Source organism: Candoia aspera, chromosome 4 (assembly GCF_035149785.1).
Source record: "Candoia aspera isolate rCanAsp1 chromosome 4, rCanAsp1.hap2, whole genome shotgun sequence".
Lineage (NCBI taxonomy): Eukaryota > Metazoa > Chordata > Lepidosauria > Squamata > Boidae > Candoia > Candoia aspera.
Window position 1 is genome coordinate 54,117,317 of NC_086156.1, and position 15,889 is coordinate 54,133,205.

Here is a 15,889-nt window from a genome sequence, read left to right on the forward strand (position 1 = left end):
GGCAAGATCTGTGAGTGGCCAAATGTTCTCACATTGCATTTTTCATGAGATTTAGCAAGTACAAAAAGGAACATAGAAGCCAAATCTTGGTTAATATTTCTCAGTACGTTCCCTCTCTCAGTCATAAGCTATTAGGGCTGGAACTTTTTGTGAAGCCATACTTTTTTTATATATAAATTTCCCTAAAAGCTTTACAGAGAACATAAAAACTAACACAAACCACTAAAGAGTAGAAGAAGCAAAGAGAGAAATAAAAAAATGAAAGTGCAGAAAGAAAGAAAGAAAGAATAAAAAGAATTAGAAAGAACTCTTGGTGAAGCCATACTTAATGACTTCAGTACTGGATTTTTGGGGTGGGGGTACAACAGATTTTCTGTTTTCTTAGTAGAGTATTTATAAATGCAAAATGATAAAATAGTGGAAGGTTGGAGTTTGCCAATTTTAGCACTTTTTAAAACATTGTTTGATTTATATGCTGCCTTTTCTCTGGGAGTCCAAATAAGCGCACGCAGCACTCTTCCCTCCAGTTATTCCCACAACAACTTGCTTTGGTGGATTGGGCTTTAGAGACAGTGACTAGTCCAAAGCCACCCAGTGAATTTCCACTGCAGAAGAACTTCAGCCTGGGTCTACTCTTGCACCTCAACACTACAAACAGCTGGCTTTCTTTTGAAAGTTGCTTTGCATTGTTTTCTTAAGGATCTTATTACTCAACACAATTGCTAGATGAGGAAATCAGTACATTTGGGGGGAGGGAGGGAGGGGAAGGCCTTAGTATTTTCTCTTTTGCTGCATATTATGAGTGAATTTTTAACAGTTATGGAGAACAAGTGCCAAATACTGTAACCCTATGATTTATTTCTTTTCAGCCATCAATATTTCTGTTTAAAGTTTTTATAAAAGCTCGTGATTGGCTTTTCCATGTACTTATTTATTTATTTGTATTCAAAAGTGGTGCAGAGAAAGAACAGCTCCATTATTTTTCTTTTATCTCAATATGAGTGCTGGCCAAAATGAGCAAACAGTAATCTATACCAGGTTTTACGAGCTGGTCAGTATTTGATGGATTTAAGACTTCTTGAGAATGTACAGTATATAAATTGGGGGCAGTACTGCTATGCATAATAGAGAAGGCTGAATCCTGGTTCATGTTATCAGAACATATTCTTTAGCTAGATCCTTCCCAGCTCTGTTTGTGTTTTAGTGAAAAGTTAGGTATTGTGTCAAGAACTGTGAGGTTTCAGACTCCTTCCATTTTACTCCCAGATGCTGGTAACAGATTATTTATGGTCTGGGCCCTGTTCCAATGAGGATAGTAGTGTGTCCCATTGATCTCTCAAATTAGCCAGCAGTGTGAAATCTTCAGATTACCTTGATTTGATGTAAAAATACACAAAGGATCATTCTGACATTGCTTTGTCAGTCAATCAGTGTTCCCTGCATTTTGCATATTAGATTCATTGAAGCCCTAATGAACTCCATTGCAAGCCTAAAACTCTCTTGTGATGGTAACCACTGAGACCATGGAGGTATCTGTCTGTGCTTGAGCCATTTGATGATTTCACTGATGCTAGCCCAGAGAGGTCTGAGCTTGAAATGGAACTCATCTGGGCTTCATTGAATTTGATATGCATAGTTCAGGCATTTATCCTTATCCAGAGAGCAGCATTCTTATGCCCTATCATAAAAGGCTTTTAAAGTTCCTCTGGCTTCAGAAACAGCTTGCTTTATAGTGCTCGTATAGTGTCACTGCAGTGGTTTGCAACACAGTGTAGGTGTGTAGCTGCAGACTAGGTTTGCTTTCCCTATCACAGAATATACGTTTTTAATGGATTTTTATAAACAAAAATACTTTCACACACTAAGTCTGCTGAGGTAATAGCCAAAATATGCAGCCTTCTCTGGGAAATATATTTCACAGAGGCATCTTTGCATCAACCAGATAAGAAGTGCTATTGCTTTGTGGCCTTGTGAGATATGAGTAGTTAGGACAATATCACCAAAGCTTGATACTAACACAGCTGATTTTTTTTTTTTGTATGAAGAACATGTTGTTTCAGTAATGCTCTATATGTTTTAATATAACGTGCCATATTCTGCAGAGTTTCAAAGCTTATTCAAATAAAAGTTGCTTTCCAGTATATTGTCAAACCTAAAATATACCCCATATCAACAAGTGGGTGAGAAATGAGGTGAGTGGGGAGTTATTAAGAAAGTGACCAACTCTCTTAACATTGATAGGGATGGACTGAAACAAGAACTTGCCGAGCAGCAATGACTCCCTGTCCTTCATTCTCTATTGGAAAAAGACTGAAACCTCCTTTATTCCAATCAATTGAGAAGGGGAGAGAACCTGCAAAGAGCAAATACATAAGAACGCCTTCAAGGAAAAGGGAGTGGTGATGGTGAATGCAAACCAGAACAGAAGACTAGGTGGGAAGGGGATAAAAAGGGAACAATCATTTGAAGACAGCTAATTAGTTCATCCAGATGAATGCTAGCAAAGCTTTTTTGAACATTCCAGATAGTAACAAGTGCTAGAAACTGTATCATTCTTCAGAATTTAGCATGAGAGAGAGACTTTACAGAAGTTGTGCTATCATGGGCCTCTTCTCAGTTGTCTGGGAACAGAAGACAAACTTGAAGATAACAACCACAGCAGTTATTAAAATATGTTCCTGTAAAAGCTGCTGTCTAGTCATGTAATCCTGAGGACAGTGACATTGGAGGACATGGTTTTTGGATAAATTGTCAAACAGGTATTGGAAAATAAAACATTCTGCAGTGCAAGACACAGAATAATGGATTTAAGTTATAGCAATGAAAAAACATTCTTGTAGACTGTTAGGAAAAACTTCCTAGCAGTAACATTTCAAGAATGAAACCAATTACCTAGAGAGATTATAGGCTCCCTTTACTGTTCAGGCAAATGCTTAATAACCATCTGTTGTAGATGCTGGATTTGGATTCATGCACTGAGAAGGATGTGGGACTCAGTGGCCTAAATTGTTCCATCCAGCTCTAGGATTCTCTGATATACATGGCATGCTTCTTTGTACCAAGTAAACAGAATATATATATTTTTTTCCTATGTGAGAAAAATCTTTAACTCTAAAATTCTGCTTTAGATTTTCTTGAAACAGGTCGATTATATATGTTATGTCATCATCTAATGAATAGATTAAGAATGTATTACTAATTATCACCACAAGTGGCTATACCTGAATAATAGCAGGATAATATAAGTAAGGGTGATCAATAAGTAGGAAAGAAAAGATTGTTGAAGCTTTTGATGAACGTTTGCAGAGATCATCCATCAGATCCAAAACATGAATAATTTGCAAGAAATAGCTTTGTAATATGAACCATACCTCTGCAACCCCAACCTTTTTTTTGGTTTATAAAAAAAAAGTGGAGGGGAGGCGGTCAAACAAAAGATTCCTATAAATGTGACATTATGTAATTGGATTTGACCTAGTTTTGCACATATATGTCTGACAATAATTCTGGCATGTTTTGCACATACATGTCTGACAGATAATTCTGCTCATTTCCATTAAGATTGGAAATTTCTTAATGGCTGAAATCTCAGCTGAGCAGTTAAGTCAAATGACTGCAAATAAGCTATGTGTCCTGGTGAGAGGCAAATACATTTCACCTGAACTATTGAAAATAATCATTCTGTGGTTTAGCAGTGGGGTGACTATGTTCTCAACCCAGTACTCATAATCTGAGGTGCTTTCAAGAGTCTTCCAGTCATGGTGAGGAGTCACATTGTCAAACTGGGTATACATTCCTGGGATTGATATTGTCTCATGAAAGGAAGGTTTTGAGTTTATCCATCTTAGCATGCAGGCCATCTATCAGCCAAATCTATTATTTTCTTAAACAAAAGGTTTTGATTGGCTGCTGCATTGGTATATTGTGATTTTTAGTTTCAGCTGTCTTGAGAGGCCTTCTATAAAACTGCAGGTGTTCAGTTTTAGCAAATAGTTGTTATTATATAGCTCAACTCTTGGCATCTAGTAGTGATGTTTCCTGAAATTGAAAAATGATTTTCTACCTTAAGGAGTGGTTTTACATTACTAGAATGCTGAAAGGGGTGGGGGGAAGAGAGGAAGAAAGAGAATAAAACTGAAGTCCTCTCATCAAGACATGCTGGGTTTGTTTTTGTTCGTTGTATATATTTCCCACTTTTGTATATTTTATTGTACAGTGTATTCTTTTCTCTTGAGTGATGTGGTTAGGCATGAACTTTTTGCCAGAGCAGCTCAAACTATGGTGAATGAAAGAAGCATCAAGAATAGATTACCCTCTCCACCCCCCCACCCATCCTATTTTAACAGAGATCTGGTAATTGTGGTTTGCTCATTGCTGGTTTAAGCAGCACAGGCAATGCATATCTTGTACTATGTTTTGTAGCTTTAGGTTTTGCAGCATTCTTTCAGTGTCATAGACCTTATTGTGTTGCTTTTTTAAAAAACTGTATTTTTAAAAACTTTTCTGTATTGCTCTGAGAGATACAGATGACTAATTCATCAACTCAGATTACTATGATGCTGTTCAAATGATGGTGATGATTACTATTATTGTTATTCTGAATATGTTTTCGCAAAAAGCACATCCAGAGACATTCAGAAGTGTAATAAGCCCTTAACATGTTTTATATCACATGGAATGAAGATTCTGGTACCATGTTCTAAGTTGTATATAGGAGACAGTTCTTAAGAATGTAAGTTTTCCTAGATCAGACTAAAGGCTTATCTAGCATCTTATCTGAAAGGTGTATTCATAACGGTTTGCCTGTTAGATTTCCCTGACCATGACACGAGTGCAATAAACTTGTCTCACAAGTTTATTCACTATTTGTCATTATCATTTCTCATGTTTAAATATTCACATTTTTTGGCAGACATAAACATTGCAAACTTTTTTGAAACTTAACAGCAAACTTAAGCCCTGTGCAAGCATCTTTGTTTGAGGATGGGAAGAAGTTTCCCCTCCTGACATGACTGCAAGGTTCATAGTTGTCTTCATGTAGCGTTTTTCTCTAATTCAGTGTTTTTCAACCTCAGCAACTTTAAGCTGTGTGGACTTCAACTCCCAGAAATGCTGCTGGGGGAATTCTGGGAGTTGAGGTCCCACAGGTTAAAGTTGCTGAGGTTGAGAAACACTGCTCTAATAAATGGATACTGAGCATATAGAAATGTGTTGTGATTGTGACCCCAAGCAGCATCCTGTTAGGCTGAGGACACAATTATAATCTAAAAAGCAAATCCATAACTGGTAGATCTCACTGTGTAGATAAACTTTAGTTATATAATATACCTCTTACACACTAAAGCAGAACCATTTTGGTGCAAGACTAGGAGCAGGGAAATCTGAGTTCTAGTCCTGTCTTATGTGTGGAAGCCAGCTGGATGATTTTGGACCAGTCACTCTCTCTCAGCCCTAGGAAGAAGGCAGTGGCATGCATGCATGAATAAATAAATAAATCCTAATAATATCAGGTTTGAAATGATATGAAATACCATTGTACCCCAATTTGTCACTCAGTGAGCTCTCTTCTGTGACTCCCAACTGTAGCAACTGATGCCATTCAGTCATAAAGTGATAATATCTCTCCCAAATAATAAAAACAAATTAACACCACGGTGACACTCAATTTCATATTTTTAAAAGAGAAATTCAAGAAAGAACATCAACAATTAACAGTTAAAATGTTAACTGCTTTTTGTCTGGCAAATATGAGGGCATTTGGGGGAGCCAGCTTTTCCAGGAACAAGAAGAGACTAAGTGCTCCTAAAGATCACTATCAACTTATTTGATGTTAATTCTTGCTCTCTAAAAGATGCAAATTGCAGTTGATGGTACAGAAATATTCACTGCAGAAATTTCCTTTAATCTCCTCATCTAGCCATTTCTCACTCCCATTTGAAAAGAGCTTTCCAGGTTTGCTCCATCACTCAAATGTATCACTTTCAAAGAGTTAGCTTTTCACATTGATGTCAGTCTAACCGATTAAAATGTGACATGAAACCCAGGTTGCATAGTTCCTTTAAACCTGAGCCAGTAGCCCAGCAAAATGTTGGGGATTCCAGTCTTTCATCTTTCAGAACAAAACACTTTGTAGCAAAAAGTTTGATTAAGAAATTCTGTTTCCATTCTACACAGGTCACTTGTGACAAATGTACAAAACTATTTACTTTGTTGGGGGGGGGGGACCCAGAGGGGGAAGTATTTAATTTAATTTTAATCAATATATTGCTTTTTTTCCCTCTCAAATGCCAAGGATTTCCTATACTCTGAAAAAGGGATATAAAAGGACAGACATCAAACTATAGATTAATCAACATTTGCCTGTCTAGGAGCCCTACAATCCTACATCAGGTTTCATATTCTTAAAAGTGGGTATTTATTATAATGGAAATTGTACCACTCTGCTTTGGGAGGAATAGTTTTGCAGTCTGTTTCTTAAAAAACAGAAATGGTGATATAATAGAGCTTCTAGGTTGATAATAAATGGTGAGATTAATTGTGTTTTTATAAATTATTTGGGCAAGCAAACCTGTTAAATCCCAGGAACTCTCATGGGTCAATAATCTCACTGAGTTTAAAACACTGTGTTATCTTTGGCTGATAAACTATGAAGTCCCTTAGAACAGGGCTTAAGAATTTTCCCCCCTTCCAAATTGATTAGTTGCTTTAGAAAATCTCTTTCCACATGTGTACAATCCATTCCATTTTCTTCTTCTCTTTTTATTTTCTGTTATTTCTCCTTTTCCTACTCTCCTCTCTCTCCTTACCCATTTACATCCTTCTCCAGTCCTATTTCCTACTGCAATTAAGCATAAGAAAAAGTCTCCCTAAAGTTCAGCTTGATTCGTGGTCACTTCATGAGCATGTCCATGTCATTCTTTTGGCAACAATATGAAAGTGGCTTAATACTGCCTTTCCTAAAACTGTTCTTACATGTCACAATCTATAGCCCTGTGATTTCCTGGTGGTCTCCTATCCAACTATTCAACAGAGCAAACCTTGCTTGGCTTTTGAGATCAACTAAGATCATGTACTTGGGGCTACCTGCTGTGACTACTAAAAAAAAACCATCAATACCAGTAGTCATTTATACCTAAAAGAAACTGTATGGCTAATTTGGGGAGGAGTTCTTCTCTGGGAAGAGAAGGTTATCTTTTCACTGTCCTCCATAGCTGCCAACTCATGTAAATTTTTGTTCCACTCTGCCTTTAGTCTTGGGAACTAGGTACCAACAGAAGATTTTCTGCCTATGCCTAGTAGAAGGGGCAAGGCTGAAAAGTGTGGCTGTAGATGAGATCCAACAATACAAGAGGCCAGCCATAAATTCACTATGAACAACCATGTAAGTCTTATAAGTACATCAATACCAACTTGAAGTAGGCATATTTATTTTATTACTTTTATTAGTCCCTCTTTTGGGGGAGATGGGTGGTAATTAAATTTGAATAATAAATAAATAAATACCAACTTGAAGTAGACATATGTAAAGTATTTCAAGTATACTGATATATGCCTATTTGAAAAGATTGTTTAAAATTATTCATGTACTTCAAACATTTAAAACTAAACCCCTTCCTTACACAATTGGACCCTACCAGAATAAAAGGGCAAGTAAATTTTAGTTACCTAGAATCTCCCCAAATAAGATCACAACCAGCACTGACTGAACAGGATGATGTGCTATTATACTATACATATTTTCTGCAGATGGTTTTCTCCTTAGTTAATTTTTGTTGGAGCAGTAAAAGTCATTTCTTTTCTTATTTTTTCTATCTATAATGTGATCTGCTAAAGACAATGAAGCTTCTGTTAATTCCTTGATGAAAAGGCCAATAATACCAGAAAGGTTTTCTTGAAAGATAATTTGACCAATGATCTGATTATCAGTCTTCTCCTTCTAGGCATAGCTGCAAGACATTATAAGGGTGGAGCTCTTAGTTTCAGAGTTGCTAAACTAGATGCAATTGAAAAGGTTTCTCAGTAGTTGGTAGGTCCTTATGTAACTATTTAATATAGAAGGAATTTGTTGAACATAGGATGTGTAAAAACTCACGAATGTTGATATATTTATTGTTCACTATGCTAACTCTTAGTCAAAATGCTGAGAAGGCTTTTATTAGGATTAGGTTATTTAAGTAAGGTTAGTTTAACAAATGTCATTGTTTTTACAGATCTTAGATTTGTAGACTTGCCTATTTATAGTTCTTAGTTTTATAGATTTTAGCCTTGTAGTTATTTTATAGTGTCATATAAATTAAGAATTTATAGATTTTAGATTGGTAGATTTTTATTTACTTCTAGTTTTTAATTTATAGATCTTAATGTAATAGGAATTTTACAATAAATATATTTATAATAAATAAATAACTTTTATTTGCAGTAATCAGTTTGTAGATGGTAATCTCAAAGGATGCCTTTATTTTACAGAAATATTTTATAATGTGATTAATTCTGTGTTCTTTATTCTATACTTCATGCTGGTCAAAGACTGGAATAAAACTGATTGATAGAACCTAATTTTTTCCTTTAAATGTTAGTGAAAATGGAGCCCACCATCAGGTGGAAACCTGTAATGTTTCAAGTAGTATCCCTTTGTCAATGTCATTTGTACTCCAAGTTAGAACTGTATGGGGTGAGGGGGGGGCTTGAGGGAGTGTTGAATATACTATTTACCCATGATGAAGGTAAATATATCATGTACAGTAATCTGGCTCCAAATCAAAGTTAGGTTCTTTATTCTTGTGCTGTCTGCTAAATAAGTGTTTTTCTTTTCTCTTTGTCATTAATATAGAGTCATCTGCTTTGAACTTTTATTTGTTAAGATTCATCTGCTTCTTCTTTTATTCCTTTGTCTGAACTTCTAATCCTTCATCACTCATAATTAGTTGCTGTGGAAATATTCTCACAAACATAAACAGTTGGCACAACTGCCAACAAAACAAAGATTGTTTTCATGTAAGTGGACTAAAACACCCAACAATTAGAATAATACTTTCAGCAGTGCCTTTTCATCTTTCAAAGTGTGGCATCACAAATATTAATACATTTACTCTAGAACTGCTTTGAAAAGTAACTCTGTAATAGTAGTTTGTTTTCTAGTAGATTTGAGATGAAAATATATAAACACATACACACACTGCATCACATCACATCACATCACATCACAGTTATTGATAGAAATACAGATTATTCCTTGAACTTGTACTGTGCAGCCTGCTGCTTAGTCTGGATGAAAGAGTGGGTTCTGTGGAGAAATAAGAGGATCTTAGAATTAGAAGGGCATGATCTGAGGTTCGGATGGTACGGTTTTTTATAGTATGGTACAGTTAAGATTAATGTAGATTTTAAGAATCATTATGTTAGAAGTGCCATATTGAGAATATGGAACAGATATAAACCCAGACTGTGCCCAAAAATGCCTTTATGGGTCTTAGCACAAGAAGCAGTTTATAGGAAAGAAACAGCAGGTAAAGAGAAATGGTTAGCTTATCAAGATTTGTTAGAGCAGGAACATGGAGAATAGAATATGAAATCAGGAGAGCAATTGACTGCAGAGGAATTGAGTTTTCAATGGTTTTTGTATGCACAGTTAAGAGAAAGATTTAAGGTAGATAATAGGACATTTGAATTGAGCAGAAGAAGACAGAACTTGCACTATGTACAAATGATGAACATGTAATTGATCAAATGTATGAACTTTTATTGATTTTTGAAATAGAAGAAGAACAAGTGAAAGATTGTATGATAAAATGGGCTAATGTCATGTTCACCGTTCCGATGTTTCTGCATCGTAACGGTTTGCTTGCCATGGTGCTGATACGTGTCCTGGCTGGGAGGGTGCTGCTGCGAGCCTTGTACTGAAGACATGCTGATCTGTGCCAGGAGGAATGTGTTTAGACTATCTCTGAAATGTCAAGGTCTCTTTGCCCGTTGAGCAGCAGAGCTCGTTAGGAGCACCTGGGAACGTGGGGTGAACTGTATGTGAGGGAGGGGCTGGGCTGCTGTTTGTAAAGATGCTATTTAGTTTGAGTTTAGGCGCGCTTTTCTCATTCTCAGCTTTTTACCTGTTTGCACCCTTTTCTAAATAAACTCAGAACCTGAATTGTCATTTTGAGTCTGAGCGTTTTATTGGAATTAAGGCAACCATCACAGCTAAGAACTTTGGACACAATATACTGGCGGAACAGTGGGAAAATACATGATGAAAAGATTGAAATTTACATTATAACTTAAAAGAGATTTTTTATAAAATTATGTACCGTTGGAATGTGACTCCATAAAAATTGTCTAGAATGTATAAAGGTACTTCAAATTTATGCTGGAAATGTGGAGAACATGAAGGGTCATTTTATCAGGCTTGTAAAACAGCCAGAAGTTTCTGGGTTCAGGTACATGTCGTTTATTCGTTTAGTCGCTTCTGACTCTGTGACTTCATGGACCAGCCCACGCCAGAGCTTCCTGTCAGTCGTCAACACCCCCAGCTCCCCCAGGGACGAGTCCGTCACCTCTAGAATATCATCCATCCACCTTGCCCTTGGTCAGCCCCTCTTCCTTTTGCCTTCCACTTTCCCTAGCATCAGCATCTTCTCCAGGGTGTCCTGCCTTCTCATTATGTGGCCAAAGTATTTCAGTTTTGCCTTTAATGTCATTCCCTCAAGTGAGCAGTCTGGCTTTATTTCCTGGAGGATGGACTGGTTTGATCTTCTTGCAGTCCAAGGCACTCTCAGAATTTTCCTCCAACACCACAGTTCCAAAGCATCGATCTTCCTTCTCTCAGCCTTCCTTATGGTCCAGCTCTCGCAGCCATATGTTACTACGGGGAACACCATTGCTTTAACTATGCAGACCTTTGTTGTCAGTGTGATGTTCTGCTCTTAACTATTTTATCGAGATTTGTCATTGCTCTTCTCCCAAGGATTAAGCGTCTTCTGATTTCCTGACTGCAGTCAGCATCTGCAGTAATCTTCACACCTAGAAATACCAAGTCTTTCACTGCTTCTACATTTTCTCCCTCTATTTGCCAGTTATCAATCAAGCTGGTTGCCATAATCTTGGTTTTTTTGAGGTTTAGCTGCAAACCAGCTTTTGCACTTTCTTCTTTCACCTTCATCATAAGGCTCCTCAGTTCCTCTTCGCTTTCAGCCATCAAGGTGGTATCATCTGCATATCTGAGATTGTTAATGTTTCTTCCAGCGATTTTAACTCCAGCCTTGGATTCCTCAAGCCCAGCATGTTGCATGATATGTTCTGCGTACAGGTTGAATAGGTAGGGTGAGAGTATACAGCCCTGCCGTACTCCTTTCCCAATCTTAAACCAGTCTGTTGTTCCGTGGTCTGTTCTTACTGTTGCTACTTGGTCGTTATACAGATTCTTCAGGAGGCAGACAAGATGACTTGGTATCCCCATACCACTAAGAACTTGCCACAATTTGTTATGGTCCACACAGTCAAAGGCTTTAGAATAGTCAATAAAACAGAAATAGATGTTTTTCTGAAACTCCCTGGCTTTTTCCATTACCCAGCGGATATTGGCAATTTGGTCCCGAGTTCCTCTGCCTTTTCCAAACCCAGCTTGTACATCTGGCAATTCTCGCTCCATGAATTGCTGAAGTCTACCTTGCAGGATCTTGAGCATTGCCTTACTGGCAATGAGTGAATGAAATGAGTGCCACTGTTCGATAGTTTGAACATTCTTTAGTGTTTCCCTTTTTTGGTATGGGGATATAAGTTGATTTTTTCCAGTGTGGTGGCCATTCTTGTGTTTTCCAAATTTGCTGGCATATAGCATGCCTTACCTTGACAGCATCATCTTACAAGATTTTGAACAGTTCATCTGGGATGCCGTCATCTCCTGCTGCCTTGTTATTAGCAATGCTTCTTAAGGCCCACTCAACCTCACTCTTCAGGATGTCTGGCTCTAGCTCACTGACCACACTGTCAAAGCTATCCCCGATATTGTTATCCTTCCTATACAGGTCTTCTGTATATTCTTGCCACTTTTTCTTGATTTCGTCTTCTTCTGTTAGGTCCTTGCCATCTTTGTTTTTGATCATGCCCATTTTTGCCTGGAATTTACCTCCGAAGTTTCTAATTTTCTGGAAGAGGTCTCTTGTCCTTCCTATTCTATTGTCTTCTTCCACTTCCACGCATTGTTTGTTTAAAAATAATTCCTTATCTCTTCTGACTAACCTCTAGAATTTTGCATTTAATTGGGCATATCTCCCCCTATCGCTGTTGCCTTTTGCTTTCCTTCTTTCTTGGGCTACTTCTAGTGTCTCAGCAGACAGCCATTTTGCCTTCTTGGTTTTCTCTTTCTTTGGGATGTATTTTGTTGCCACCTCCTGAACAATGTTGCAAACTTCTGTCCAGAGTTCTTCCGGGACCCTATCTACTAAGTCCAGTCCCTTAAATCTATTCTTCACCTCCACTGCATATTCCTTAGGAATATTAGTGAGCTCATATCTAGCTGATCTCTTGGTCTTCCCTAATCTCTTTAGTCTGATCCTAAATTGTGCAAGAAGAAGTTTGTGATCGGAACTACAGTCAGCTCCAGGTCTTGTTTTTACCGACTGTATAGATGTGCACCACCTTTGGCTGCAAAGGATGTAGTCAGTCTGATTTTGGTGTTGTCCATCTGGAGAAGTCCATGTATAAAGCCGTCTCTTAGGTTGTTGGAAGAGAGTGTTTGTTATGCAGAGTGAGTTGTCTTGGCAAAATTCTATCAGCCTATGTCCTGCTTCGTTTTGTTCTCCCAGGCCATGCTTACCTGTAATTCCAGGTGTCAACTGACTGCCCACCTTAGCATTCCAGTCTCCTGTGATGAAAATAACATCTCTTTTAGGCGTGTTGTCCAGTAGGTGCTGCAGACCCTCATAGAACTGCTCTACTTCAGCTTCTTCAGCATCTGTGGTTGGGGTGTATATTTGGATCACTGTAATGTTAGATGGCTTGCCCTGAATTCGAATTGAGATCATTCTGTTGTTTTTTGGATTGTATCCAAGCACTGCTTTAGCCACTTTACTATTAATTATGAAGGCTACTCCATTTCTTCTGTGGTCCTCTTGTCCATAGTAGTAGATCTGGTGGTCATTTGATGTGAAGTGGCCCATTCCAGTCCATTGCAGTTCACTGACGCCCAAAATGTCTATCTTTAATCTTGACATCTCACCAATAACCACATCCAATTTGCCCTGGCTCATAGATCTTACATTCCAGGTTCCAATGGTGTGTTGATCCTTAGAACATCAAATTCGCCGTTCACCACCAGCACCGTCGGCTGCTAGCCGTCCTTTCGGCTTTGAGCTAGCTGCGTCATCACGTCTGGGCCTAGTTGAACTCATCCTCTGTTCCTCCTCAGTAGCATTTTGACCATCTTCCGACCTGGGGGTCTCATCTTCCGATATACCGACATATCTCTGGTTGTACTGATCCATTTAGTTTTCACAGCAAGAATACTGGGGTGGGTTGCCATTACCTTCCCCAGGGATCGCATTTAGTCTGACCTCTCTGTCATGACCTTCCCGTCTTGGGTGGCCCTTCACCGTTTAGCTCATGGCATCATTGAGGTGCTCAAGCTCCAGCACCACAACAAGGTAACGATCCTTTGCTGAAGGTACATATAATGATACAAAGAATTTTAAAGATCAACATTCAACTTAAACCAGAACTTTTCTTATTGGGATTAATGGACAGTCAATTAAAAAAGATCCATGGAAGATTATTTTTATATATGATTACTGCTGCAAGACTATTATATGCACAGAAATGGAGGAATGGGTGGTGAAGATGACAGAACTAGCAGAGATGGCAAAATTAACTTGTTTGATTAGAGAAAGATCAACAACTCCATTTATCAGTGACTGGAAACCCCTTATTGACTTTTTGCTGCAAAAAGAGAAAAATGAACTTGTGATTTATGGGTTTGAAGATTAGAAAGTGTAGCTTATGGAAAGAAGGAAATTATGATGTAACTTTAGAGAGAGAGGGTAAAGTATTTATAACTGCTGTCAAAAAGATTGGAAGCCGCTTCTTTATAATCTAATCTTTTCCTTTTCCTTTTTCCTTCTTTTTCCTTTTTCCTTTTTCCTTTTCCTTTTTTCCTTTTTCTTTCTTTTTCTACTTTCTTTCTTTCTTATATGCTTTGTTTCTTTTCTAATATTTGTATTGTTTTTATCCTGTTAAAAATTTCTTCAATAAAATTATATTAAAAAATATAACTGGTAGCATCCTACCAATCATATCTGAAACTTCTGAAAATAGAGTAGATGTTGCTTCTGTACGTGCAAAAAAAAAGGTTCTTTGAATGTGCACAATATTGAAGGAATAGTGGGATATCTTTCTGCTTTATTTGTTTATTGAACACCTTGTACCTTCCATATTTTTGCACAATATGTCATCGACTCGGTGCCTGAGGTAACCTTCTGCTGCTGGAATATCTAATTCAGAATGTGACATTTAGTGAATCCTGTGATAGACCAGAATCCACTCTGAATCAGAGCTTAAATATATAGTGAATGGTCAAATGGATAGGAGGAATCTTTTTTCCTTCTTCTCTCAAGTGAGCTGTCAAAGAGCACAGATTGTCCCATTGGAATATATTGCAATGTTAACATTTGGGGCAAAAATTCTGGTTTCTTTACTTACTAGCAATCATTGGCAAATGCCTATTCATAAAATCAGCTTCTTGATTGCCAAAACTACTTATATTTGTTTATTAGATTTGTAGCCTGCTTTTCCATCAGAAACGTGACCCCATATGTAGTGACTTCCCCTACACTAACAATTCTCCGAGTGAGGTAAGGCTGACAGACTGGCCCAAAGTCACCCAGTGAGCTTCCCTGGCTGAATATGGAGAAGGACTTTGGTCTCCCCACTCCTAGTTCAGCACCTTAATTACCAACCTTTGGAACGTCATCCCCCCCAGAGATCAGATTGGCCCCATCTCTACTGCTTTTCATAAGGCTTTAAAGACGTTGCTTTGCCACAAGGCTTGGGGATCTGAGCGTGTAGCAGAACCTGTTCAGGTGCTGTGTTGAGTCTTGCTAATTGTTTTGTCCCTCAGCTGCTGATTATATTGTTTGGTAATGGGTAGTTACGTATATGTTTGTTAGATCTGGTAACCTTTTTTTTCCTCAACTCAGTTGTGATTTCACGTGTGGTGATCTTTGTAATCAAGGTGGCAGCCTTGTTTTGTAATGAAAATCTGATACCTACTGTTATAAAGAAACATCCTTTTTTTAGTCTAGGCTAAATTGATGAATTCCCTAGTATCTTTCAAGTGTGACATCTTCAGCTGTTCACACCTGCCTTTGGAACTGTGCTATACAGTAGTATATTTTTCATTTTTTCATCAAGGTGCACCCATGACAAGCTTATAAAAGTTAGATGAGCACAAGGATACATTAAGCATAGCAAAAGCTTGTGCATAGTTTTTTTTTTTATTATTATTATTATTATTCACACAGCTGGAATGTTTATAGTCAGAACAGAGTGTAACAAGAGCAAATCCTGAACCACATCAAGCAGTTCCCATGTTGTGTGTGTCATTTAAGTATCAATTCTATAAGGGCGTTTGCTATGTTCTTCACACACAGAAAGACCACAACTAAGTGCCTAAAAATATCCCAAGAGTTTTTAAAAATGTGGACAAACAACCCTTTCCTTTTGATAATTGAACTGTATTGTTTTGCTTGAATGGCTCTGTAACATCTGGTGTCCCAGAAAGCATTTTAAAATGTCATCTCTCGTTTCTTTTGCTGTTCACCCTTTTGAGTGCACTTTTTTTGGTGATGCTTGAAATATGTCATGTGCTGAAGAAACATATTCAAAACACAGAATGAAGGACACATGA

At 37.7% G+C, this 15,889-nt stretch overlaps 1 protein-coding gene across 3 annotated transcripts in view; it reads left to right on the forward strand.

Moving 5' to 3' along the window:
• SUGCT (succinyl-CoA:glutarate-CoA transferase) overlaps nucleotides 1-15,889 on the forward strand; it is a 634,652-nt gene that overhangs the window by 200,150 nt on the left and 418,613 nt on the right. The window contains exon 13 of one of the 3 annotated variants that reach the window (XM_063304167.1): nucleotides 14,428-15,083. The exons of the other annotated variants lie outside the window; for them this stretch is intronic. Within the exon in view, the coding sequence (XP_063160237.1) occupies nucleotides 14,428-14,478 (51 nt within the window). The 3' untranslated portion in view covers nucleotides 14,479-15,083. Of the gene's footprint in view, nucleotides 1-14,427; nucleotides 15,084-15,889 lie in introns of those variants that run through there. 3 annotated transcript variants of the gene reach the window in all.